This window comes from Physeter macrocephalus, chromosome 11, assembly GCF_002837175.3.
Source record: "Physeter macrocephalus isolate SW-GA chromosome 11, ASM283717v5, whole genome shotgun sequence".
Taxonomy (NCBI): domain Eukaryota; kingdom Metazoa; phylum Chordata; class Mammalia; order Artiodactyla; family Physeteridae; genus Physeter; species Physeter macrocephalus.
This window is the reverse complement of record NC_041224.1, coordinates 17733526-17759704: the sequence shown is the minus strand read 5'-3', so window position 1 is coordinate 17759704 and position 26179 is coordinate 17733526. Positions and strand designations below refer to the sequence as shown.

The 26179-nt window shown below is 38.0% G+C and overlaps 1 protein-coding gene across 3 annotated transcripts in view; it reads left to right on the top strand.

Moving 5' to 3' along the window:
* Window positions 1-211: 211 nt before the first annotated feature.
* The window catches only part of ARMC3 (armadillo repeat containing 3), a 93212-nt gene continuing 67244 nt past the window's right edge, over window positions 212-26179 (top strand). For 2 of the 3 annotated variants that reach the window (XM_007100750.2, XM_007100749.2), the window contains exons 1-3: window positions 3357-3404; window positions 12487-12604; window positions 19216-19341. In XM_007100750.2, coding sequence (XP_007100812.1) covers window positions 3357-3404; window positions 12487-12604; window positions 19216-19341 — 292 coding nt within the window. Of the gene's footprint in view, window positions 278-3355; window positions 3405-12486; window positions 12605-19215; window positions 19342-26179 lie in introns of those variants that run through there. The other variant, XM_007100751.2, reaches the window with a different exon arrangement.

Here is a 26179-nt window from a genome sequence, read left to right as displayed (position 1 = left end):
ATTCCCAGTGTCTATCCTGCCCCGAAGCCCGGGACTCAGGTACAGAGGGCGCACACGGTTCCTCGGGTACCTACCTCTACTCGCGAAGGGGAAAGGAGTGCCTCGGGAAGCCGAGCGCGCGCTTCCACTGCCGCGGCGCACGCGGGCGCGGATTGCGCAGGCGCGGCCCGCTGTCGCCTAGCAACCAGGCACAACAGTGGACTACGACGCGAGCTGGCTGCAGCCGGTGCAGTTGGCCGGGTCTGAGAAGCCGCTGCCCGGCGGGATCTCCCTGCAGGTAAAGGCGGGAGGGCGGCTGCACCGCTACCCCTGCGGTTTGAAAAGAGGCCCAGGGTAGAGGCCCCAGCAACCTCTGGGGAAGGAGACAGTGTCCCGCGTGTGGGGGGCATCTGGGGCAACTGAGGAAACACCTTGTAACGACCTCTGGGTCCCTGCCTTACGCCCGCAGTGTTAGACTGTGGTCCCCGTGGATTTGATAAGCGTGCCGGCCGCCTCCTATTTAACAAATAGGTGACAAAACTGAGGCCCAGAGTGAGGACCTGAGGGTCTAAGATTCCGTTACTTGACTCTGAGCAACTCAAAAAGTGGGTCCCCAATTGCTTTAGCCCTTCTCCTCAAAATAAATCTCGTTAGAAAATGTTTAAGATTGCATAGGCTGAAAGTTCACAAAGAAGATCAATAAATTCGTGAAAAAATGTGACTCCTTTCCAATAACCAAGAAGATGCATATTCAGAGCAGATTTGTTTTCATGTCCAATGCCGTGAAGTTCATACCTTTTCACCCAGTTATTTTACTACTAGGGATTTCTCCTAAAGAAACAGTTGCAGATGTGGATGAAAATTTTATTGTCTAAGGATGTTCATTTGCAGCCTTGTCCATAATTCCAGAAAACTGGAAACAAATGCTCAACAACAGGGGACTGGCTAGATGGTGGATTTTAAAATATTATTTTAAATGACATGCTGATCCACTAATGATGATTGAAGCAATAAATGGAGAATGAGATTTCATGAACTTGTCCATTAGTTTAAGAATTTAGTAAGAAAATGGTCCCAGGAAGGGAAGTTGAGAATAGCAGACAGAAATCCAGGTAAGATGGTAAAATCACTATAGAAAATACACAAAAAATGAGCCATATCCAAATAGTGCTGATCTCCCTGAACTTATTTCTGAGTGATTTTTTTTAAATTCCATATTCCCTTCCTTGTTTTCCAAATTCTCTGTAATGAAATGTTATACCTTTATAAGTGAACAGTAGACACAGAATTATACACTTAAAAATGGTTAAAATGGTAAATTTTATGTGATGTGTATTTTAGCACAATAAAAAAAATCAATGGGCAGGTGGTAAAATAGTCAAGGAAAACAGGTTTAGCTTGCTTCAAAAAGTCAAAGAGATTTATTTTCTTAATTTGACGTCTCTGTAGCTTTAAAGGGAAATGAGTTTTTAAAAGAATAAAATAAGGTAATTTAGTTGTATCACGTTGATTTTAAGTGAAATGTTTAACTTACAAATTTAAAAAAAAACCTGAGGGTCATCTCTGGGGTTCACTGCCCCTGGACTATGTCAGCTGTGTATTTTCTCCCCTTTTAACTGTTATATCCAATATGGTAATAAAAAAAAACAAACGAAATGCTTCCTACTTCACCATATTGCCAAGGACCAGTAATAAAAAAAAACAAACGAAATGCTTCCTACTTCACCATATTGCCGAGGACCAGTTCTCTGTAATCCTGTATGTTTAGGCTATTCCAGCCTCTGTATTTTTCAGTGTGCAATTACTCAAAACCACTATCCTGAAATGGGAAAAATAAGTTCCTGAGTGAAAATCAGATGACTTCAAGTAACTTTCTACGGGTGTAATTTACTTGCTTCTTGAATGTTATTCATAAGGAATTCTTTTGTAAGGCAAAGGCTGCTATATCTTGGAATTGGTTATAAAGAGCTGTGAAATCTCTTTTTCCTAGAGAAATCATAGGTCAGATTTTCATCTGTCCAGAATAGTCTGTGTGTCTGCCTGAAACATTATAGGCACAAAGTCTGGGATCTGTGTGCTTTTCAAGTATCTGAGAAAGAAAGATATTTGGGATCTGAAAAAAAGCATTTGGTCTAAAATATGAAAAGAAAATTCAAAAATTAATATTAAAATTACATTTGAAAACAATTTTCTTATTTTGCAAGAATTTCCAGGTGTACAAACTGATGAGTCATTTCAAATGCAGAATTTCAAATCTTTTTTATGATGAAAATTATATTTAACAGGGGATGTGGGTGTATTTTAATGTTTTAACATATTAGGTATAGCATGAGGTAGTGCACAGCATAAGCTTGCCCAGGCCCTCAAGGATCTTGAAATTTATGTGACTTCAAGTTAGGGACCTGGAATAGATGTCTTTCAGAAGTCACTATGAGTTTCTATGAACATGTGGCTTTTTAACTTATGTGATCAATTCTTGGAGTTGCTGTTGTCCCTTGGCAAGCCATCTGAACTAACCCTGACATTGTAGATTCTCTCCAAAGATTTCCTACTTCCCAAAATTTTCTTGAGACTATAGTAATTTCCTTGAGACTAGAATATACCATCTGAGATTGCCCTAATACCAAACATAACCCCACAAACTCTCATTGGAGAAAACATGAAAGGTTTCTAGGGTTATTTCAACAGTCACCAGCATCTTGGAAAGTCCTCTGTACCCAGGTGGAGTTAGTAACCCCAATTTCCCTAGAATACATCTTTTGATATTCTCAATTACTTTTTTATTGAGCTATAGAATACATTAGAGAAAACATTTTTTTATCTGGGAAAATGACACAAATGTTCACTTGGTCTTGGTAGATCTTGGATATCATTCAGAAAATAATTACCCCCAGGAACAACAGAGTTAATGATTTTTATAAATGTCAAATGCCCAGTATGTACCAGACCCTGTTCTAGGTGCTTGGGATAGATCAGTGCAAGAAAGCAGACAAAAATCCCTCCCTTTGTGGCAGAACATTCCTGCAGATCTCAAAAGTAATTTAGATTTAGTCTCCCAAGCCCTACACAAGTGAGCTATAAGCATGGTAAACCATTACCTGTTATGTAAGTCAAATTTCTGTCATTAATGTATTCTCCTTCTTTCCAAACTGGAAGCCAGGACTAATGCCCAACAATCTTATCAATAAGTTCCTTTAAAATTGTGAAGTTTGGGATGTAGGTAACATATTTGTATATGTACAATAATTTCTACATGTATTGCCTAGTTTCTTTTTAGATAAAATTTAGAGGACGAAGTACATCTCCTCCTAGGAATGCAGGTAACTGAGAGATTTGTACATATGACATTTTAACCATTTGTGGCATCTTTTTCCAGAATGGGTAAAAAGATAAAGAAGGAATCAGAGCCCCCTCCCAAGGATGTGGTAAGTTTCTGATTTGAATACTAGCAGCATGTTAACAACCAGCTTTAAAAATAAACTGTTGAAACAGTTTGGCATGTACCAGTATATACATGAGTGCACGGTGGCAGAAGTCCAAAGTCTGACTAATGATAAGATTAGTCAGAGAAATCTAACATTATGTAAACAAACATTTACTACATTGTCATTACTTGATTAGCACAATTAGAGAGTAATTATTAGCTTTTCCAGTATGTGGATGGCATGTTTATAAGCCTAGTTAATGAACAAATAGTTTTGGTTTGTTCTTTCAAATTCTTTAAATTTACATTTGCCAGTCTCTCATTAATGTTAATTATCCAAATGAATTTTTAAAAATGACTGGAAGTTATGCTATAGCTATTAGGTATGTATGTGAGGTTGTCTTAAGATGATTATTTGGACATTAGAAGTCCTGTATTTTCCAATTCTATGGAGAGAAAAATCTGTGTTCATCCCCTTTTTCTCTTTCCAGTGCTTGAATAACGCATTCCCGACAACACAAAACCTTGTCTCTCCTTTTTAAAAGCAGGGTTCAACAATGTCCAATAGGTTGGTCATTTGGGACAAGGTGATCTTAGAAGCTGTAAAATAATTTAAAGTGATCATGGTAAATAAGCATGGATCATACAAAAAATTATTTCCATAGCGGTAGTGATTATAGAAGTAACAAAAATGTTTTATAATAAAAACTTAGTTAAATAAATTATTCCATTTTGATAAAATGATGTCACTGAATATTTGATAGCATGGGAATATGATCACAATATGTGAATTAAAAAGCTATGATATAAAGAGGAAAGAAATTGAGTTATTTGTAGTGAGGTGGATGGACCTTGAGTCTGTCATACAGAGTGAGGTAAGTCAGAAAGAGAAAAACAAATACCGTATGCTAATGCATATATATGGAATCTAAAAAAATGGCACTGATGAACCTGGTGGCAGGGCAAGAATAAAGACGCAGACGAAGAGAATGGACTTGACGACACGGTGTGGGTGGGGGAAGGGGAAGCTGGGAAGAAGTGAGAGAGTAGCACTGACATATATACACTACCAGATGTAAAATAGCTAGCTAGTGGGAAGCAGCCGCATAGCACGGGGAGATCAGCTCAGTGCTTTGTGACCAAACTAGAAGGGTGGGATAGGGAGGGTGGGAGGGCGATGCAAGAGGGAGGAGATATGGGGATATATGTATATGTATAGCTGATTCACCTTTTTGTACAGCAGAAACTAACACAACATTGTAAAGCAATTATACTCCAATAAAGATGTAAAAAAAGAACCCATCTGAAAAAAATGGAAACTCACCAATTTTTGGTTTCTGCTATGCTTACTGGGATACTGAGTTAATCAGTTTATAAGAAACTACTACTCTTGAACTGTAGTTGTTCTACGAAATTGAGTTATTTGTAGTGAGGTGGATGGACCTTGAGTCTGTCATACAGAGTGAGGTAAGTCAGAAAGAGAAAAACAAATACCGTATGCTAATGCATATATATGGAATCTAAAAAAATGGCACTGATGAACCTGGTGGCAGGGCAAGAATAAAGACGCAGACGAAGAGAATGGACTTGACGACACGGTGTGGGTGGGGGAAGGGGAAGCTGGGAAGAAGTGAGAGAGTAGCACTGACATATATACACTACCAGATGTAAAATAGCTAGCTAGTGGGAAGCAGCCGCATAGCACGGGGAGATCAGCTCAGTGCTTTGTGACCAAACTAGAAGGGTGGGATAGGGAGGGTGGGAGGGCGATGCAAGAGGGAGGAGATATGGGGATATATGTATATGTATAGCTGATTCACCTTTTTGTACAGCAGAAACTAACACAACATTGTAAAGCAATTATACTCCAATAAAGATGTAAAAAAAGAACCCATCTGAAAAAAATGGAAACTCACCAATTTTTGGTTTCTGCTATGCTTACTGGGATACTGAGTTAATCAGTTTATAAGAAACTACTATTCTTGAACTGTAGTTGTTCTACAGAAAGTGGAGATACAGAACCTATTCTAATTACAAAAAAAAAAAAGCTATGATAAAAAATTAAAGCAGGGTTTTATTGTCTCTCTTTAAAGTTTATGAACTACTGATTATGTTAAAAATAGAAAATGTCCTCAATTTTCAATTTAAAAACTTATTTTGAAACAGACATTTGGTGTGGTTGTCTTCAAATAAAATGTGAATGGGAAAAAATTGTGTATAGTCAGAAGATTCGCAGGATTTTACTGTTTGAAAGAATCTGAGGCTAGTGCAGGAATCTTCCTGACAACACTGGAACATTGTGGCTACAGATGTGACCTCTGTCCCAGCTCTGCCTCTCATAAACTGTTATTTTGGTGAAGTTGCCAAATTTGGCCAAGTTATTTCAACTTTTAAAAAAAAATCTCTTAAATGAGAATTGTCATGTCCAAGTCATTTTGGTTGTTCTATCGATTACAATGAGAGTACATGAAGTTCACAGCGCCTGGCACATAGAAAACACCCAGTAAATAAGATCTGTTGCCTTCCGAATTCTTTAGATTCTGCTACACACACACGCACACGCACATGCACACACACACACACACACACACACACACATCCCTATATAACTTCTGTGTGATCCTTCAATGCAGCTGGAAACAGGGGCTACAGAAGACCTGTCTGCCCAGGTCTAGGAAAGCTTTGCAGAGAAGGTCACTGTGGTCTCCTGATATAGTTCATCAGTCTGGCTGCTCTCCTTTGGACATACCCCTAAAATGTTCTAAATTCTCTTAATTTTTCACTGCATCTTATTTGCATTACCCTTCTTTTTGCTGCAAAATAGCATTATTGACATCCTATTAGTACCAGAAAGTAGAGTCATGAACACAGTACTTGACGACAAACACTTTCTGATTAAAATTAGAATTAAGGAACTATTAAACAATAGATATATTTGTCTAATACACTCTCCATAATTTTATAATGTCTTGCTGGTGTTGTCCTCTGTACTCCAGTCCTTGAGGAGCACAATCAAGGACTGAGAAACAATTCCGATCCTCAAGTTAACAAAAATCTAGCTTTTGCTTCCTTGGGTCACAGCAGTCTTGAGGGCAGCCAAAGACATGTGTAACAGTGACCGTTGCTCTCTGACAATCCCGAGGATCCTTCCATCCTTCCCCACTCTGATTTTATGTTAATAAAGCTGATAGAGTAGTACTAAAGTATCTAACTGCTGTTCTGTCTTATAAATTCTAATACCTCAAAACACTATAGCACAGTTTAAACCATCTGAACTTGGAATTTGTTCTGAGGTATACCTCCTCAAAGTCTGTGAAAGGTTTGTTGTACAAATTAGAAATAAAATCCAGATTTAAAAGAGGGATATATAAGTGCTTGAGAAAATCAACTTTTCTGTGTCAAGTCATGGCAATTTGCTTCTCATATATCTCCTAAAACATTGTTTCCAAAGATTTTTATTTTTATTAGTCTTTCATCTACTGGTTAAAATGGGTAACGGGGACAGAAAAAAAGCGTGTTTGGTAATAAGGTTAAAACAAAATGCTCCCTTTGCTTTTGTTAGTATTCTCATTGTCAAAGCATACACTAATGTGTGCATTTATGGTTTATTGCTCTCCGTTTCTTCTCATAAAGGAGAACACTAGCTAAGAAGATGCCTAAATGGGGGGAAGATATGGCTTGAATAACCAACACAACTATATTATGCTTTCCCAAATCATTTCCAAGTCTGGCTGAAAGGTTGTTTGTGATGCTTTAACAAAAGGCAGACTTTTTCTGTGGACTGATTGCACGAAAGAATTATTAACAGAAACAACGTTAGTAGGCAATGTTTGGTATAAGGCATGATATTCGGTAACTGAGTTTGGGCTCCAGGGTTATACTGTCAGAGTCTGAATCCTGACCTCATCATCCACCATCTGTGATCTGGGCCAAATCTCCTAACCTCGGTATTCCCAATGAGGATGCAATCATGTCCACTGCATACCCACTCACAGCAGTGGGGCAAGGTTAGAGAAGTAAACGATGCTTAGAACAGTGCCAGGCATTAGATAAGAACTTAGTAAATGTAATTATTAATGATGTAGTTGAGGGTGCTGTCCATCATTGTACAAAACTGTTGAAGTTTGCGTGACCTGTCCAAGGAGGCAGGGGTATCAGCTGTGAAAGCCCATCCGGCCACTGAAGTTCCCAGAGGCCTAGAGCACAGCCATCACGATTCATGGTCAGGTCTTCGAGTTTAAGAGCAGGGAAATTTTATTCTCTTATGTTTCAGAGGCAGTTGAACTTTAGTGGGTAAATCCACAGTATTTAAACTCACAAGAGACTATGATCTGGCCTTGGAATCTTAGTGGTTAAGTATCAAGTCAACTGAACATTTATGTTAATGGGTCAACCCCTTCCTGTTAGGTGCATACAGGGAGCCAGCACGGTGGGTATGGAATCAGAGGGACGGGCAATAGTGGAAACTGCTCCCTCACCTGGGCAACCAAACCCAGTTCCCTGGAAGAGTGGGATGTCCGTCCCCAGGGTCTTGTTTCTCTGGACCCTTTTCATCAGCCTCAGAACTCAACCTTTAACTCTGTCATAGACTGCCAAAACTGCCATAGACTTTTTTCTAGGAATGAAGCCTCTTAGGGACTTTATTTTCCTATCTTTCTCCCTCATCACAGATGTATGTATAAATAACATACATATACAAAACTGTATGAATAAATATCGGTTTGCTCACCTTGCTCTAAAGATTTGCTATTTTGATTCAGGTTGTAAAGCAAATGAAAGGCCCTTTTAGCGGTTTTCATTTCAACCTTTACCCTTTTGCAGATTTTAAGTGATGTCTAGAGAGTCTGTACTAAAAGTTCATGCTCGAGTGGTGCAGTCTACTTCCTTCTGTTTATCTGTCTCCCTTTTCCTGTGCAACTGGCTCCTCATGATCGGAGACCACTGACATGGTAAACACATTCCAACACAAATCAAAAAAGCCTTTTTTTTTTTTTTGCGGTACGCGGGCCTCTCACCGCTGTGGCCTCTCCCTTTGCGGAGCACAGGCTCCGGATGCGCAGGCTCAGCGGCCATGGCTCACGGGCCCAGCCGCTCCGCGGCATGTGGGATCTTCCCGGACCGGGGCACGAACCCGTGTCCCCTGCATCGGCAGGCGGACTCTCAACCACTGCGCCACCAGGGAAGCCCAAAAAAAAGCCTTTTATTTGCACTTACCGGCAGCATAAAAATCACTCAACTCTCATGATTCATCTCTTTTCACTGAGTTCAGCTTTATAATTGTATGTTCCTTTAGACTTGCGCTGTCTAATACAGCAGCCACTGGCCACATGTGGTTATTTACATTTAAAATAACTAAAATTGTATTAATTAAAATCAACAATAAAAAGTAAAATGAAAAATTCAGTTCCTCAGTCTCATGAGTTACACTTCAAGTGCCCAGGAGCCACATGGGGCTTGTGCCTGCCATATTGGACAATGCAGGATCGGAACATTTCATCGTTGCAGTTCTGTTGGGCAGCCTTATCCTAAATAGTCTTATTTCCTTAACAGAGGTAGAAAAGCATCTCTACAAGTCTCTGGCTTCTCTAATTGACTGGGTTTAAAAGTCAAAGCTTAGCCAAAACGCTTCCCCTTTCTTTCATTCTCTTTGTAAATAATTTTAGTTCATCATTTATTCAGTACAGAGCACGAAATTATAATTTCACAACCAGCTTGTTGGTGACTGACTATGAGTTCCTCATGGGAAGGCAGATGGGATCTGTAATTACAGCACAGGATTATATACTTAGTCATGTGGCATTCTGTTATAACTATCAATTTATTCTCGGCGCCCTTTTTAATAAAAAATTACTATAATGCCGGAGACTCTGTAGGAGAAACACATGTCATGCCAAGTTTCTCCACTGTCTGCCAAACACTGGTATTTCTCCTCCTTTGACAGCCCTTACAGTGGTAACTCTCACGGTCTCAAACTTCCTCTTAAGCTTCTCGTACCCCCATCACCTTTTCCTTAAGGATGACCAGAAGATATGGCAAAATACTGAAGCGTTTTCTGAACCACTGAAGGAGCATTAAAAGATATTTAAATGTATTTCCACCTACCCTGCTCTTTTCAAAATTGTAGCCATTCTGTGGAGATCACGACAAATCTATGCTTCAACATAGTTTTTTCAGTCACGTGCTAGTAAAATCAGCTTTAAAAATACTGAAATATCAGAAGTCTCTGAAGTGGAAGTTCTAAAATGGAAGGAAAGGTTAACCAGCCAGGATGCTAGGGAAACTGACTTAAGTGGAAAAGGTGATATAAGGCTTTGATTCTCAAGGGTTTGGTGGTGGGTTGGGGGCCTTACGAGGGTAGGATGGTGACTGTGGACTCTCTCCCTGTAGAACGCACACCAAAAGTTCTGCACACAATTTCAGAGAGACAAGCTGTCCCTGGAGCCCACTGATGGCTCCGTGAACCTCAGATCTGGAATCTTCTTTTCTGGCATCAACAGACAGTACAACAGTTAAGGCACTTCAAGGCCACAAGTATAAAAAAAGAAGTTTCCAGAGGCACTTTAATATATTCCTTTATAGACATTTATTGAGGATTTCCATATATTGGGTATTGTTCTAGGTAGTGGAGATAGAGAAATAACATAATCTTTTGTCTGAAGAAAGTCATTCATTTACTGGACAAATACTGAGTACATACCATATGCAAGTATTCCTTTACATTCTGGGCATATAGATCAGGCCTCAAGGCAACTTACATTATAGTGGGGGAAACAGTTAAGTAACAAATAATGTAATTCAGGTAATGATAAGATCAATGAAATTTTACCTGAGTTTTGTTGAAAAAAATCTAGAATTTTAATTCCAAATCACTATTAACTTTTTTCCTTACGTTGTCATTACTTCAGAAATCCCTTAAGAATTACACTGTGATTCAGACCATCATTATCATCCAGTTTAAATATCAATTTATCAATTTATTGATCCACCACTACTGTGTTTATATTTTGTCCTCCCCAGTCTTGGCTTAAGTATTTGCCAAGTAATTTGTTTACGTGTACAGTTGATATACTTTTTGAGTTTGTGAATGCCTGAACATGTCTTTTTCACGTATGAATGATAACTTAGCAAGGTATAAATTTCTAGAGTCACAATCCTTTCCTCTGAACTTTGTTGATTATCCTCAATAGAGGGCTGGTGAAGGGAAGGTCTAGGTCACTTGCTGAGGCCTCATCTTTCCTTCTTTTTCAGTAATATTTCTGCTTCCTATTACATATTTTCTATTCAGTCAAACTCCTATTTTATCCACCATAAATGCAGCATTCATTCCCATTTTAAACCTTCCTGGTGTCATTTTCCATCCTTCCTCCTTATCTCAGCCTACCCCATTGTATCCATTCTTCAAATCACATCTAAAATTCTACCACCACCGCGGACCTTTCTCCATTTATCCCAGTTCAAATTAATTCCCCCTTCCGCATCACAACATTTATTGTCTCTGCCATATGTTTTTGTACTTCATAGTATCCTAGAATTTTATATCTGGAAGAGATCTGAGAGATATAATCCAACTCCCTAATTTTTCAGATTACAAAAGATGTGGTTAGTGAGCTAGCGATGACTCCAAGTGCTCTGGCGTTCTGGGGCTACCCTTTAATGCCTCTCTAAGATGCTTCTCAAGCCTCAATCACCGGGTACTTTTAAAAGTTCTTCCTTAAAATTTCTCTGGATTTCCAGGCCCTTATGCTCTCCTGGTCAGTGTTGCAGGTAGCATCCTAGCCATTGCCCTAGGCTCTTCTGGAGGCCATTTTTTCTCACTGGTTCATGTCACTGGAACCCATAAGTGCCGCAAGCCTGGCGCATATGGCAGACTTGTACTGAAGATTTGTCTCCCAAAGAGTCTAAGAAGCTTGCGGCTTTGATAACTCTTTCAGCTTCTAGCACAGAGCTAGACATGCACAAACAACAGCTTCAATTTGGATGTTAGATAATGCTGTCCTAAAATCCAACAGCCATTTTCCCTCCAAGAGGTATTTTTATCCCAGCCACGTCCTTTCAGGTCATTGCTTACTGCCATCTTCTCTATCTTCACTCTTTTAACCTCACACAGTTATATCTCCTTATTCAGAATAATCTATCTCTCCATCCTCTACCCAAAACTGAACATCAGTTTTTGCTATATCTCAAAACACATTAAGATGTCCATTTAGAAAGGGCCAACACAAAGAACCAGGTAAAGCTTTGAAATTCAATTTTTTTTCCTTTAACATAAGCAGAACCTCCTCCTCCATGGTCTCTGGAAATGGAAGAAAAATAGTGTAATAATTTGTTTTCTCCTTGACCAAACAAAACCCACGGGGGTCATGCATTTGTTATTGTTCATTTCAGCTCCACATGAATTCTCAAGATCTCACAGCAAGATACAGAACTTCTTAGAGTCCTATACTTTTTCTTTATACTATATTACCTTTTCCCCTGTTCCAGATTTTATCCAGTTTTACATTTTGTGATATGCTGTTATATCTTTCGCTTTTTAGTTGTTTCACATATGTAATTCTTGCTTTTCAAGAGAGGGTGTAGTGGTTAGAAAGCAAGTACTGATCACTGAGACTGTCAGGGCATCTAATACATACAGGTTCTCAAGGATTCTTGTGTATTGACTGAGAATTATACTAATATATGTTATTTAATGAGCATCTATTATGTGCCAGACAATGTGCTAAGTGCTTTACATACATGATCTCTTAATCCTTTGCAGTAGGTATTATTATACCCATTATTCAGAGAAGGAAACTGAAATTCTAACAGCTTAAGTAACTAGTTTGGTTCCCCATGGCTAAAATGAGAGACTACACCTGCCAGATTCCAAAATACTTTGCCCTTCCCTCCATACTCCAGGAGTTCCAAAGCCGCCAATGTTGACAACCGTGATGGTTTTTAAATAAAAATTTTACAATGCACTTTGTGGGCAGTGACCACATCCTTTTTGTAAGATTATGTTCTCTTTAAGTTTCAAGACACCACTCATGTTTTATGTGCTTTTAAAGCTTGTATGTGGCTCTGATATTTTTCTCTTTGAATTTCAGTTTGATCCATTAACAATTGAAAGCAAAAAAGCAGCAACCGTGGTGCTAATGCTTAATTCTCCAGAAGAAGAAATTTTGGCTAAAGCATGTGAAGCCATTTATAGATTTGCTTTAAAAGGTTTGGATTTTTTTCAGTTTATCTTTCTATTTCATTAGTTTCTTAAAAATATTTGCTACATAATGGGCACTTTTCTCCCCAGTCTTTAACTTACTTCCTGTCTGATGAATTCTTTCAGACAATCAGAATATCATTTAATGCATCACCTGAAAGTAATATGTCTCCCTATGTGCCTAACCCAGTCTTAAGGAGCAATTTAGTCAATGGGTAGAAGAGTCATTTTGAAGGCTTTATTGCAGTTTAAAAAATTGTAAATGTCACAGGAGCTGAAAGAGCTCCTAAGGATCAAAGCTGGAATAATTTGAGCAACAAAATAAACAAAGTATTAGATTTATAGCCCTATAATTTATATTAAAGAAGAAAATAAATATCCAGAAGTCTATACAGACAAATGAATGATTGAGTAAGTAAATAAATGGGAGAGAAAAGACAAATCTCCAATGCAGAAGTATCCCAATTTATGCAGATACTCTGCCCTTGAGGAGGTGGGATGCAACTTCTATTCTTTAGGGGCATCTTTCCAAAGAGTGCAAGATGGACACAGGGGGAAAAGAGTAAGTTTGTAGCAGAGAAACCTGACAAACACTACCTCTGCCAAGTGATCAAAATCAACATCAACAGAGATAAGTCATTTGATAATAAGTGCCCTTGACATGACATAATGAAAATGGCACTTCTATGTTATTTTCCCCAAAACCTATAGCCCCAGTCTAAATATGATTTTTTTTTTTAAATGAAACAAATTCCAATTCAGGGACATCCTCCAATTACCTAACCAGTACTCTCAAAACTGTCATAGCTATCAAAAACAAGGAAAGTCTGAGAAACTCTCACAGCCAACAGGAGCTAAGGACACACAATGACTAAATGTCATGGGGGATCCTGGATAGGATGCTGGAACAGAAAAAGAAAAACTAACAGTAAGGAAATCTGAATAAACTGTGGAATTTCATTAGTAATAACATATCATTATTGGTTCATTAATTGCATCAAATGTCCCTACTAATGTAAAACAACAGGGGAAACTGGGTGTGGGACACATGGGAAATATCTGTATTACCTGTGAAATTTTTCTGTAAAACTAAAACTGTTGTAAAATGTAAAGTTTACTAAAATGTTGTAAATGTTACAAATTAGATTCTATTGAAAGACTTGTTCATAGAGGATTTACAAACATAAGAGACAGTAACATTTTAGTTCATTTCAAGTGGTGATAAAATCAGACTTTTATTATACTGTGTAACATTGAAATTGGAAATATTTGAAGAGTTTAGTGTAGCTTGGTATTTTTAACAAAACCTTTTTAAACTAAAATGGGAGCAATTTGATTTTAAAGAAATGGTACTTTAAAACATTGTTTGGGGGACTTACATGAGAGAACAACAAATCATTCAATTAGCAAACAGTACAATACTCACCTGGCTAGTCATCACCATCACCTCACTCTAGTCATCACTGGGAATTCTGATAAAAACCAGAGTGGTTCTGGAAGGTATGGCTCATGAGTAGATTGTGTAGAATACGGGCTCAAATTTCAGGGAGACATTGGATCATGCATCTATAGCACAGAGTCATCGCATGTCACCTCTTTTTATATGGTAAGTCTGATGTTCAGTACTAGCAGTATTTTCTGAAATATTTTCTTAAGTTAAATGATGGGACTTTGCCTTCTTGCCAAGATGAAATAAGGGGCCAGATTTACCCTCCTTACCAGAACAAGTAAGAAAACAGAAAAATATATGAAATAAGAGCTGGCAACACACTGAATATCAAGCCATGAAGGACAGCGACCATTGAGAAACAGGAAACAAAGGAAATTAGCCCTCTGACTGCCCCAGCCTATTGATTGCAGAGAGTCTCCAGGCCATAGCCCAGGAAGGGGTAGGTAACCTGTGCAGAGCCTGGTGGACTCTCTGAGTTGAGACGATAGACCTGAAAATCCAGGAAGATGAAGGCAGCAAGCTTTTAGGGCAGAGTAACAGAGAGGAAAGAGTTGCACAGAGAGAGAACTCAGGAGGTCTGTAAAGGGTCCCACTCAAGTGTTCAGCTTGATCCACATGTATATGTGTGGGGACTACCTGAAGTCAGACAAAGCACCCAAGAGGATTAGAGGTAACGGTGCCTGGTGCTCACACAGGGTCAGAAGTAGTGCCTGTTCACTTCAGCCAGACTGCAAAACCTCAAGATTCATAGAGAATTGTGCAAGTACACGGAAGGGTCTTGCCTCAATAGTTAGAAATAATTAGGCCTAGATTGAGCCCTGTTCTAGTACTATCAAATAAATATTTTAAAAGCAAACCTGAAAGGATCAAACTTTCCCCAGATAACTGTGTCCCAGAACAAATTTCAAGGTAACAACAATATCCATTGCCCAACTAGGTAAAATTCACTATGTCTGGCACCCAGTAAAAAATTACCAGGTGTGACAAAAATCAGGAAAATACAATGCATGATGAGGATATAATTCAATTTGTAAATCAAAACTGACCCAATGTATGTGTAACTTGAGTCTCTGAATAAAGGAGTGAGGAACAGAATAAGTATTTGAAAAACTAATGGTTAAAATTTCCCCCAATTTGATGAAACCTCTAAGCCCCCAGATCCAAGAAGCTTAACGAAACTGAAGCACAATGAATATGAAGAAAACTACACCAAGTCACATTATAATCAAATTTCTTGAAAAGACTGATAAAGAGAAAATCTTAAAAGCATCCAGAGGAAAGAAATGTTACATTCAGGGAGACAAAAATAAGGATGACAACAGATTTATTATCACAAATGATGCAAGCGAGAAGTCAGGGGAGCAATATCTTTAAACTGACTCACTTTTCTGTCAACATTGTAAATCAACTATATTACAGTAAAAGTTAAAAAAAAAAAGTACCAGAAAAAAAACCAAAACTTTCAACCTAGATTTCTACACCCTTCAAAAATATCTTTCAAAAACATAAGTGAAATAAAGTCTTTTTCAAACATTCAAAAACTGAAATAGTTCATTGCAAGCAGACCCACACTACTAATTATATTAAGTAGGTCCTTCAGGCAGAAAGAAAATGGCACCAGATGGAAATATGGATCTACACAAGAGAATAAATATAGAACACTAGAAATGGTAACATATAAGGGTTTTTTTGCTTATTATTTAAATCACTTAAAGAGCAAATTGGTTATTTTAAACAAAACTAATAATCATGTATTGTGCAGTCTGAAACATGTAAAAGTAAGATATATGACAACAGAACCAAGGTAGAAAGGTGAAAAATGGAAGTATACTATTGTAAGCGTACTATATGTGAAGTAGTATACTACCGCTTGAAAGAAGACTGTGCTAGGACATATACTACAGACCCTAATGCGACCACAAAAGTAACAAAGCAATGATATCAAATAAGCCAACAAAGGAACAAAATGGAATCATAAAAGATTCAATTCATACAAAGAAGGCAGAAATGAAGAAAAGAAAAACAACAATGAAACACATAAGAAATAAGTAACAAGATGGTATATTTAAACCTAACCATATCAATAATCAAATTAAATGTAAATGGTCTGGATATATCAATTAACAGGGAGAGAGTGTTTTATTAGAAAAAAAGCAAGACCAAACTGCATGATGCCTTCAAGAAATGCACTTAGAATATAATGACACAAATAACTTGAAAGTAAAAGGATGAAAAAGGATATCCTATGCTAGCACTAATCAAAAGAAAGCTGAAGTATCTATATTAATATCACAAAAATAGACAAAAAAAAGAGTGGTACCAGAGATAAACATGGCCATTTTATAATAATAATAAAGGGGTCAATTAATCAAGACGCTATGAGAAATCCTAAACAATTAATGTACTTAATATCAGACTTTCAGATTACATGAAGCTAGAAATGCAAGGAGAAATAGACATCTACAATTATAGCTGAGGATTTTGACACTCTTCTCTCAATAAATGAAAGAAGCAGTAGACAGTAAATCTGTAAGGATATAGAAGATTTGAACAGCAATATAAATTAATTTAACCTAATTTATATTTATAGAACACTCCAAGAACAGCAGAGTATACATTCTTTTCAAGTGCATACAGGACAGTTATCAAAATGGATTATATTCTGGGCCATAAAACAAGGCTTAATAAATTTAAAAGAATTCCAGTCATACAAAATATATGCTATTCCACATTAGAATTAAATTAAAAATCAATAACACAAAGAACTCTGGACAATCACTAAACAGTCGTAAAGCAAATAGCACACTTCTAAATAACCTGTGAGTAGGGGCTTCCGTGGTGGCGCAGTGGTTGAGAATCCGCCTGCCAGTGTAGGGGACACAGGTTCGATCCCTAGTCCGGGAAGATCCCACATGCTGTGGAGCAACTAAGCCTGTGTGCCACAGCTACTAATCCTGTGCTCTAGAGCCCGTGAGCCACAACTACTGAGCCCACATGCCGCAACTACTGAAGCCCGCACACCTGGAGCCCATGCTCCACAACAAGAGAAGCCACCGCAATGAGAAGCCCGCATACTGCAATGAAGAGTAAACCCCACTCACCGCAACTAGAGAAAGCCCGCGTGCAGCAACGAAGACCCAACACAGCCAAAAATAAACAAATTAAATAAATAAAATAATAATAAATAAATAAATAACCTGTGAGTGAAAGTAGAAATCAGAAGGAAAATCCAAATTAAAAATGAAAACACAGCATATAAAAATTTGTAGGATGCTACTAAAAGAGTATTTAGAGAGAAATATATCGCACCAAGTGCCTGTTAGAAAACAAGAACGTCTCTCAAATCAATGACCTGAGCTTCCACTTTAAGAAAATAGAAAAACAAGAGCTAATTAAACCCAGGCATTAGTAATAAGGATATAATATATACCTGAGCAAAAATCAATGAGACAGAAAAACAGTGGACAAAAGCAGTGAAAAGAAAATGTCCAGCCAGACTGATAAATAAAAAGAGAGAAGACAAATTATTATTACTGAGGAATGTGAGCATCACTACAGCTCCTATAGATATTAAAAGGATAATCTAAATGTTATGAACAATTTAATGCCAATACATTCTACAACTTAGATGAATTGGGCAAATTCATTTTTAGACACAAACTCTCAAAGCTCATTAAAGAAAAACAGATAGCCTGAATAGCCCCTTATCTATTACAGAAATGGAAATTTGTAATTTAAAAATCTCACAAAGAAAACTTTAGGTCCAGATGTTTTCACTGCTGAACTCTGCCATACACTTATGGAAGAAATAATACCAATTATACACAAACTCTTTTAGAAAATTGAAAAAGACGGAATATTTCTCTATTGATTGTATGAAGCCACCATTTATTTAAGTATCCTAAAATTTATCCTTAAATTAAAATTTATTTGGGACTTCCCTGGCGGTCCAGTGGTTAAGACTCCGTTCTTCTAATGTAGGGGGCGAGGGTTCCATCCCCGATCAGGGAACTAAGATCCCACATGCTGCGCGGCGCAGCAAAAAAAAAAAAAAAAAAAATTATTTGACAAAATATTTTCATCTAAGAAATTCACTTTTAGAACCCCAATAAAACGCAAACATTATGGAAGGTTTGGGAAGGACGTTTCTAATAGTCAATAATGCATATTTCAGCATATTCTTAACAAGTGACAGATTTAACCATTTAGATACAGGGCAGTTCCACAGGCTATAGGAAGGTATAGTCTGTGTTTAGAGAACTGAGTTATCAGAATGAACCTATAACTTCAAGTATAAAATATTTTAATTTTATAAGAAAACTGAGGCAAAGAAGTTTAAAAGACTTTACTCAAATTAATTTTGAAAATGAAATATGCATTTTCATAGCTGGTGAAATTGAAAAGCTGAAATTAATCAGGACCTAAATATTATTCCAGACTTTGCAGAATGATATCCCACTTATTGGGGTAGGGATAAACTGCTTTTACAGTTAGGCCAGATGCTGGCCTTCACTGACCTTCTGGTTCTGGGGCTTCTTGCCACAGCTAAGGAAGCCCAGTAACCCCGGTGGCTCCGCTTTGTGTGTGAGCCTCCACGCTGGCTGCAGGCAAACCCACTGGGTGAAAAATGAGCACCCGAAACTCCACCACAGCTGAATTTGAAGTGGGGACTCTGTGTGTTAATTTTTATAATTAATTATGCAAGTAAGTATATTGAGTGCCCATTACATGCCTGGCACTGTGTTAGGCACGAGGTTATAAGAGAATAGAACAGAAAGGGTATCTGTCTTCATGGAACGTTAAGTAACAGGGGTGTAAGCGAACAATGCACAAGAGATGGTTGAGTGGTATGAAGGAAATAAAGCAGGATAAAGAGAGATCAGAAAAACTGGGATATAGTGATGACATTAGGTAGGGTGATCAGAAGAGACCCCTCAGGAGGTTCAGTGTGAGCTAAGAACCAAATGAGGAAGCCAGCTTTGTAAACATCCAAGGGAGGGAGAGTAGCAAGTTCAGGATACCTGAGCTCTAAGGTTTATTCTGAGAGAAATACGTGTGGAAGCAGAGGAATGTGAAAGACAAATGACAAATAAGAAATTGGAATGACACAAAGAAGAACTTTGAGGAGATTGCTGTCCATGTCTGATTTTATTTTACCTGTGATGTCAGGTGAAGAAAATAAAGCAACCCTCCTTGAACTTGGAGCTGTGGAACCGTTAACTAAGCTGCTCAACCACGAAGACAAAATTGTGAGAAGAAACGCTACTATGATATTTGGAATTCTGGCTTCTAATAGTAAGTATCCGCTTTTAAAACTAATCAAATAATCTCACATGATGCATTATACTTTTAAATTTAACCTTAAGGGACTCGTTTTAATTTTATTTAAGCTGACTTTAATGTTAACAAGAAAGTTAAATAAGTGTAATGTGCAACAAATGTATGATTTCATATTTTAAGTGATATTTTTAAATATAAAAATATGTGCACATATATCCATGGAAAAACTCTCAGAGTTGGTGATGTAGTATGTTCCAGTCTTACAAGTTAGGAGAACAATCATTGTCTCTTAAAATTAAAATAGTTTTTTTCTTGAGTTAGGATAATGTAATTTGAATGTCTGCCTGTGTAAGTTACACTTCATGTGTATTTCATTGTAACTGAAGCCCAGAGTAAAAAGTTTTGATACACTTATTTTTTGAAGCTGCAAGCTATATTTTGCCAAAAATAAATTTAGATATGTATTTACTCCTTAAATCAGACCTATTACTTGCTTTAATATTTTCACATATTTAATATGGTGGAATAACAGTATTACTTAAAATATGCTGTCACTTCTGTTAGAATATCAGTTTGACGAAAACCATGCAATACAGGCAGTCCCTGACTAGTGAACAGGACGTGTTTTCCATTTGTAAGTCATTTTCATGTTATGGTGGTAGATTTTCGAGTTGGACAACAAAAGCCTTGTTATTTATAATAAAAAATGACTTTCTTGGTGGAGACTGAATTGTCATGAAACTCAGGCTCATAGGAATAAACATGTCTCTATCATGGCATGTGGCTAAAATCATCCTACCTTCTCCTTTTTACCATGGTCTCAGCAAGCACACAAGCACAGATTCCTCCTCCAGCTTCCTGCACTGTCCCAGCTCACATACCCTGGACCCTCTGTGATGCAGTGGGGGCCCCTCATTCCATGGTGTCCAGCAGGGACTGTGGCCTTGGTGTCTTCAGAGACAGTTATGAGTGGAGGAAGGGGGAAGGGAGGGGAAGGAGAGCCTTCTCTGGCATCTGTGCCATCACAGCCTCAGCTGCAGAGACCACATGAACAGTACCTGCAGTGTTATGGGGTTGGCGGGGGCACTTTGCAGTTAGTGGAAGGGTTTCGGGTGGAAGCTCCAGGAGCTCTAGCAGTGGCTGTGCTGCAAGGAGTGGGCTCTGGAAGTATTTCCGGGAATGACAGCAGGATGAGGACAGTCAGCGGGCAGTGGATATTCCACCAATGTAGATTACAATAACACTAGTCAACACCTACAAAGTACTTACAATGTGCCAGGCACTGTCATACATAGTATTTATATATTAAATCGCTTAATGAGGTTGGTGCTATTATTTCCTTTACATATGAGGCGACTGAGGCACAAAGAAAAAACAAAGTAGTAATCATTCGTATTGTGGGGCCTTCATAAATCTGTCTCTTGGGTTGCCTGTAGACTAATTCTGCCATATTGAATGTGCCATATAGAATTATTTATAACCAAAACAGGGAAAATATTTACATTTCTTCCATTTTATTCTGCATGCATACCACAGAGTCTGAAAACCAAAGGTGCTTTGTAACACCCCATGTGCAACTCCTTATTTTATTTTATTTATTTTAATTTATTAATTTATTTATTTATTTTTGGCTGTGTTGGGTCTTGGTTGCTGCACGCAGGCTTTCTCTAGTTGTGGCGAGCAGGGGCTACTCTTTGTTGCGGTGCGCATGCTTTTCATTGCGGTGGCTTCTCTTGTTGCAGAGCACGGGCTCTAGATGCGCGGGCTTCAGTAGTTGTGGCATGCGGGCTCAATAGTTGTGGCTCGCAGGCTCTCGAGCACAGGCTCAGTAGTCGTGGCGCACGGGCTTGGTTGCTCCACGGCATGTGGGATCTTCCCAGACCAGGGCTCGAACCTGTGTCCCCAACATGGGCAGGCAGATTCTTAACCACTGCACCACCAGGGAAGTCCAACTCCTTATTTTAAACATAAGAAAGATCCCTCGAAGGATTGGGTTCCTTGCCCAAAGTCATGCAGGTGGCTAGCAGCAGAACTGAGATGAGAGCTAAATTACAACTTTACTCTCTGACTCATAGTTCAGTAGACCTTCTATTCACTAAATCTTTTACGTTCCTTAACATTAGTGTCCATGCTAAGTCAGATTCTCCTTCTAAATGATTTAGAAAGGAGAGTTATAATTTCCTGTTTACATTTATATTTTCAATTTAATATCTAGGTCTCTGTGATTTTTTCCCCTTTTTTATGTTATTAATTTCTGTTATTCATTTTATTTTGTATTTTCATCTTCTAATATATACGAGTTTATCATCTGTGAAACCCTACAATTTGTTTGCAAATTTTTCTGAGTAGGTTTTTAAGTTGAATTTCATGAGTTTCTAAAGGAGTCTGTGGCCCCCAAATGTTAAGAATACTGTTACATTTGGGTGCTAAATGAGATGGCTCCCTTAGACCTGTCGAACCACCATCTGTAAGCTGGCTGGCTGGGCTGTAACCAGCGCTAGAACCAGTGCAGTCTGCACCTGCAAAGCTTAACCATGGAAAGAGCTTTGCTGTCTTCAAGGTCTCCACTGAGTGCCTGGGTCTCAAGTATACTGCATGAACTTATAAGGACCTTCTTTTGATTCTGTGAAGTGGGTGAAAAAAAATCAAACCATTATTGAGATTAACTTACCTGATTTTCTATTTGAACTATCTGATGACATGGATAAAACACATGGCATCCTCAACTGCTTGTGGAGCTCCTCTTTTGGTAAGAGAGCCAATACAATAGCTAGTGCTTCATTTTTCATACATGTCCAAGGAAACTTGGAATAAAAATGAGTAACAAGTCATTTGATCTAAATGCAAAGTCATGTTTTCAGACTAATATGTAAATAAATGCACCTCTGAAGCTGCATGGTTAAATCATCATCTTTGGACAGTCTTAAAATAACTGATGCTTCATCAGAAATTTGTATTTTCATATGGTTTTCCACCACTATGCTCATAGTGGATGAACCAACAGAATGTTCCAACATTCCAGGTGCTAAAGTATTGCTATGAGAACCAGCTTTCCCTTTTGCAGTTGCAAATAAATTCTTCTTTTCTTTTTTTTTTTTTGGCTAGAGTGATTGAGCTATGTGCTTGTGCCATGCCTGGGTCATTCAAGATAGGAATTTAAATTACTTTGTTAAACCTTTTTATCAAACGGGAGCTGCTTCTTCTTTCACCTTCCAGTTTATATTTAGTTCAATGAGGCCAAACAACAGAGACTCATTTAATGAAGAGAGAGAGTTCAGCTAAAGAGAGAGTTCATTAGGATCCTCGTGAGGAGAAGAAGCCTTGGAAGCCCAGACGTTACATTACTTAAGGCAGCAGTCCCCAACCTTTTTGGCACCAGGGACCAGTTTTGTGGAAGACAATTTTTCCACAGACCAGGTTGGGGGGGCTGGTGGGGAGGGCAGGGGATGGTTTTGGGATGATTCAAGCACATTAAATTTATTGTGCACTTTATTTCTATTATTATTACACTGTAATATATAATGAAATAATTATACAACTCACCATAATGCTGTCAGGAGGCAGAGCTCAGGGAGTAATGCGAATGATGGGGAGCGGCTGTAAATACAGGTGAAGCTTCGCTCACCCCCCACTCACCTCCTGCTGTGCAGCCCGGTTCCTAACAGGCCACGGATCGGTACCATTCTGTGGCCCGGGGTTTGGAGACGCCGGACTTAAGGCAATCTGAAGAGCTTGCCATCTTAGGAAAAGGTGGATGTAAAAGAGTATACAAGATGAAGAGTAAATTAGGTGGTCAATATTATGCAACAAAAAAATTGTGAATAAGAATTAATCCAAGAGCATGGGATATCTTTCCATTTCTTTTTTTAAAATTTATTTATTTTATTTTATTTATTTTTTGGGGTCATCGTTGCTGCACGCAGGCTTTCTCTCTAGTTGCGGCAAGCAGGGGCTACTCTTTGTTGTGCGCAGGCTTTTCTCGCTGCAGTGGCTTCTCTTGTTGTGGAGCATGGGCTCTAGGATCATGGGCTTCAGTAGTTGTGGCATGCAGGTTCAATAGTTGTGGCACATGAGCTTAGTTGCTCCACGGTATGTGGGATCTTCCCAGAGCAGGGATTGAACCCGTGTCCCCTGCATTGGCAGGAGGATTCTTAACCACTGAGCCACCAGGGAAGTCTCTCTATTTCTTTGAATTATTTTCAGTTTCTTTTATTAATGTTTTATAATTCTCAGCATATAAGTCTTTCACCTCCTTGGTCAAGTTTATTCCTAAGTACTTTATTTTTTGGATGCGATTTTAAAATGGATTGTGTTTTTTTTTACATTCCCTTTTTGATAGTTCATTGCTCGTGTAAAGAAACGCAACCAATTTCTGTATGTTAATCCTGTATCCTGATACCTTACTGAATTCACTTATCGCTTAGTTCTAGTAGTTTTTTGTGTGGAGTCTTAGAGATTATCATACTAAGGGAAGTAATTCACAAAGAGAAAGACAAATATCATATGACTCCACTTACATGCGGAATCTAAAATATGACACAAATGAACTTATCTACGAAACAGAAATAGACTCCCAGACATAGAGAACAGTCTTGTGGTTGCCAAGGGGGATGGGGGTGGGAGAGGCATGGAATGAGAGTTCAGGATTAGCAGATGCAGACTATTATGTATAGAATGGCTAAACAAGGTCCTACTGTATAGCACAGGGAACTGTATTCAATATCTTGTAATAAACCATAATGGAAAAAAATACGTATATATTTGTGTAACTGAATCACTTTGCTGTGCAGCAGAAACTAACATAACATTGTAAGTCAACTATACTTCAATAAAATAATTTTTTTTAAAAAGGATTGCAGTTAAAACAGATGGCATGGGAACTACAATCCTGAAGCTGTGGAACAAAAAACACATTCACAGAAAGATAGACAAGATGAAAAGGCAGAGGGCTATGTACCAGATGAAGGAACAAGATAAGACCCCAGAAAAACAACTAAATGAAGTGGAGATAGGCAACCTTCCAGAAAAAGAATTCAGAATAATGATAGTGAAGATGATCCAGGACCTTGGAAAAAGAATGGAGGCAAAGATTGAGAAGATGCAAGAAGTGTTTAACAAAGACCTAGAGGAATTAAAGAACAAACAAACAGAGATGAACAATACAATAACTGAAATGAAAACTACACTAGAAGGAATCAATAGCAGAATAACTGAGGCAGAACAGATAAGTGACCTGGAAGACAGAATGGTGGAATTCACTGCTGTGGAACAGAATAAAGAAAAAAGAATGAAAAGAAATAAAGACAGCCTAAGAGACCTCTGGGACAACATTAAATGCAACAACATTCAAAGGGTAAGCTGTGACGAAGTGAGAGAGTGGCATGGACATATATACTCTACCAAATGTAGGGTGGATAGCTAGTGGGAAGCAGCTGCATGGCACAGGGAGATCTGCTAGGTGGTTTGTGACCCCCAGGATGGGTGGGATAGGGAGAGTGGGAGGGAGGGAGACGCAAGAGGGAAGATATATGGGAACATATATATATGTATAACTGATTCACATTGTTGTAAAGCAGAAACTAACACACCATTGTAAAGCAATTATACTCCAATAAAGATGTTTAAAGAAAACATACAAAAGATTCACAAAAACCAAAAAGAAAGGAACTCAAGCGTAACACAACAGAAAACCACCAAACCACAAAAGGAAAAACAAAAAGAAAGGAACAACAAAGAAATACAAATCAACTTGAAAACAAGGTTTAAAATAGCATTAAATACATACTTAACAATAATTGCTTTAAATATCAATGGATTAAATGCTTTGATCAAAAGACAAAGTGAGTGACAGGTTTTATAATAAAAGAAGAACTTACAGTATGCTGTCTACAAGCGATTCACTTTAGGGCAAAAGACACACATAGATTGAAAATTTGGGGATGGAAAAAGATATTTCATGCAAATGGAAATAACAAGAAAGCCAGGGTAGCAATACTCATACCAAACAAAATAGACTTTAAAACAAAGGCCGTTAAGAAGAACAAAGAAAGACATTATATAATGATAAAGGAATCATTACAAGAGGATATTACTCTCGTTAACATATATACACCCCAAATAAGAGCACCTAAATACATAAAACAAATACTAATAGATATAAAAGGAGAAATTGATGGGAATAGAATAATAGAAGGAGATTTTTAACACCTCACTGACATCGATGGACCGATCTTCCAGACTGATAATCAATGAAGCAACAGAAACACTAAATGACATAATAAAAAAGTTAAGACTTAACTGACATCTATAGGACACTACATCCAAAAACAAAACAAACAAACAAACAACAACAACCACAAAACCCAGAATATACGTTCTTTTCAAATACACAGGGAACATTCTCTACAATAGACCACATACTAGGACACAAAAAATGCCTCAATAAATTGAGGAGGATAGAAATTATTTTAAGCATCTTCTCTGACCACAACAGCATGAAACTAGAAATCAATCACAGAAGGAAAAATGAGAAAAAAGCAACTACATGGAGACTAAAAAACATGCTACTAAAAAACCAATGGGTGAATGATTTAATCAAAGAGGAAATCAAAAAATACCTTGAGACAAATGATAATGAAAAAATAACCATACAATATTTATGGGATGCAGCCAAAGTAATCCTGCGATGGAAGTTCATAGTGATACAGGCCTTCCTCAAGAAACAAAAAAAATCTCAAATAAACAATCTAACCTTACACCTAAAGGAAATTGAGAAGGAAGAACAAAGAAAACCCAAGGTTAGCAGAAGGAAAGAAATCATAAAGATCAGAGCAGAAATAAATGAGATAGAAAC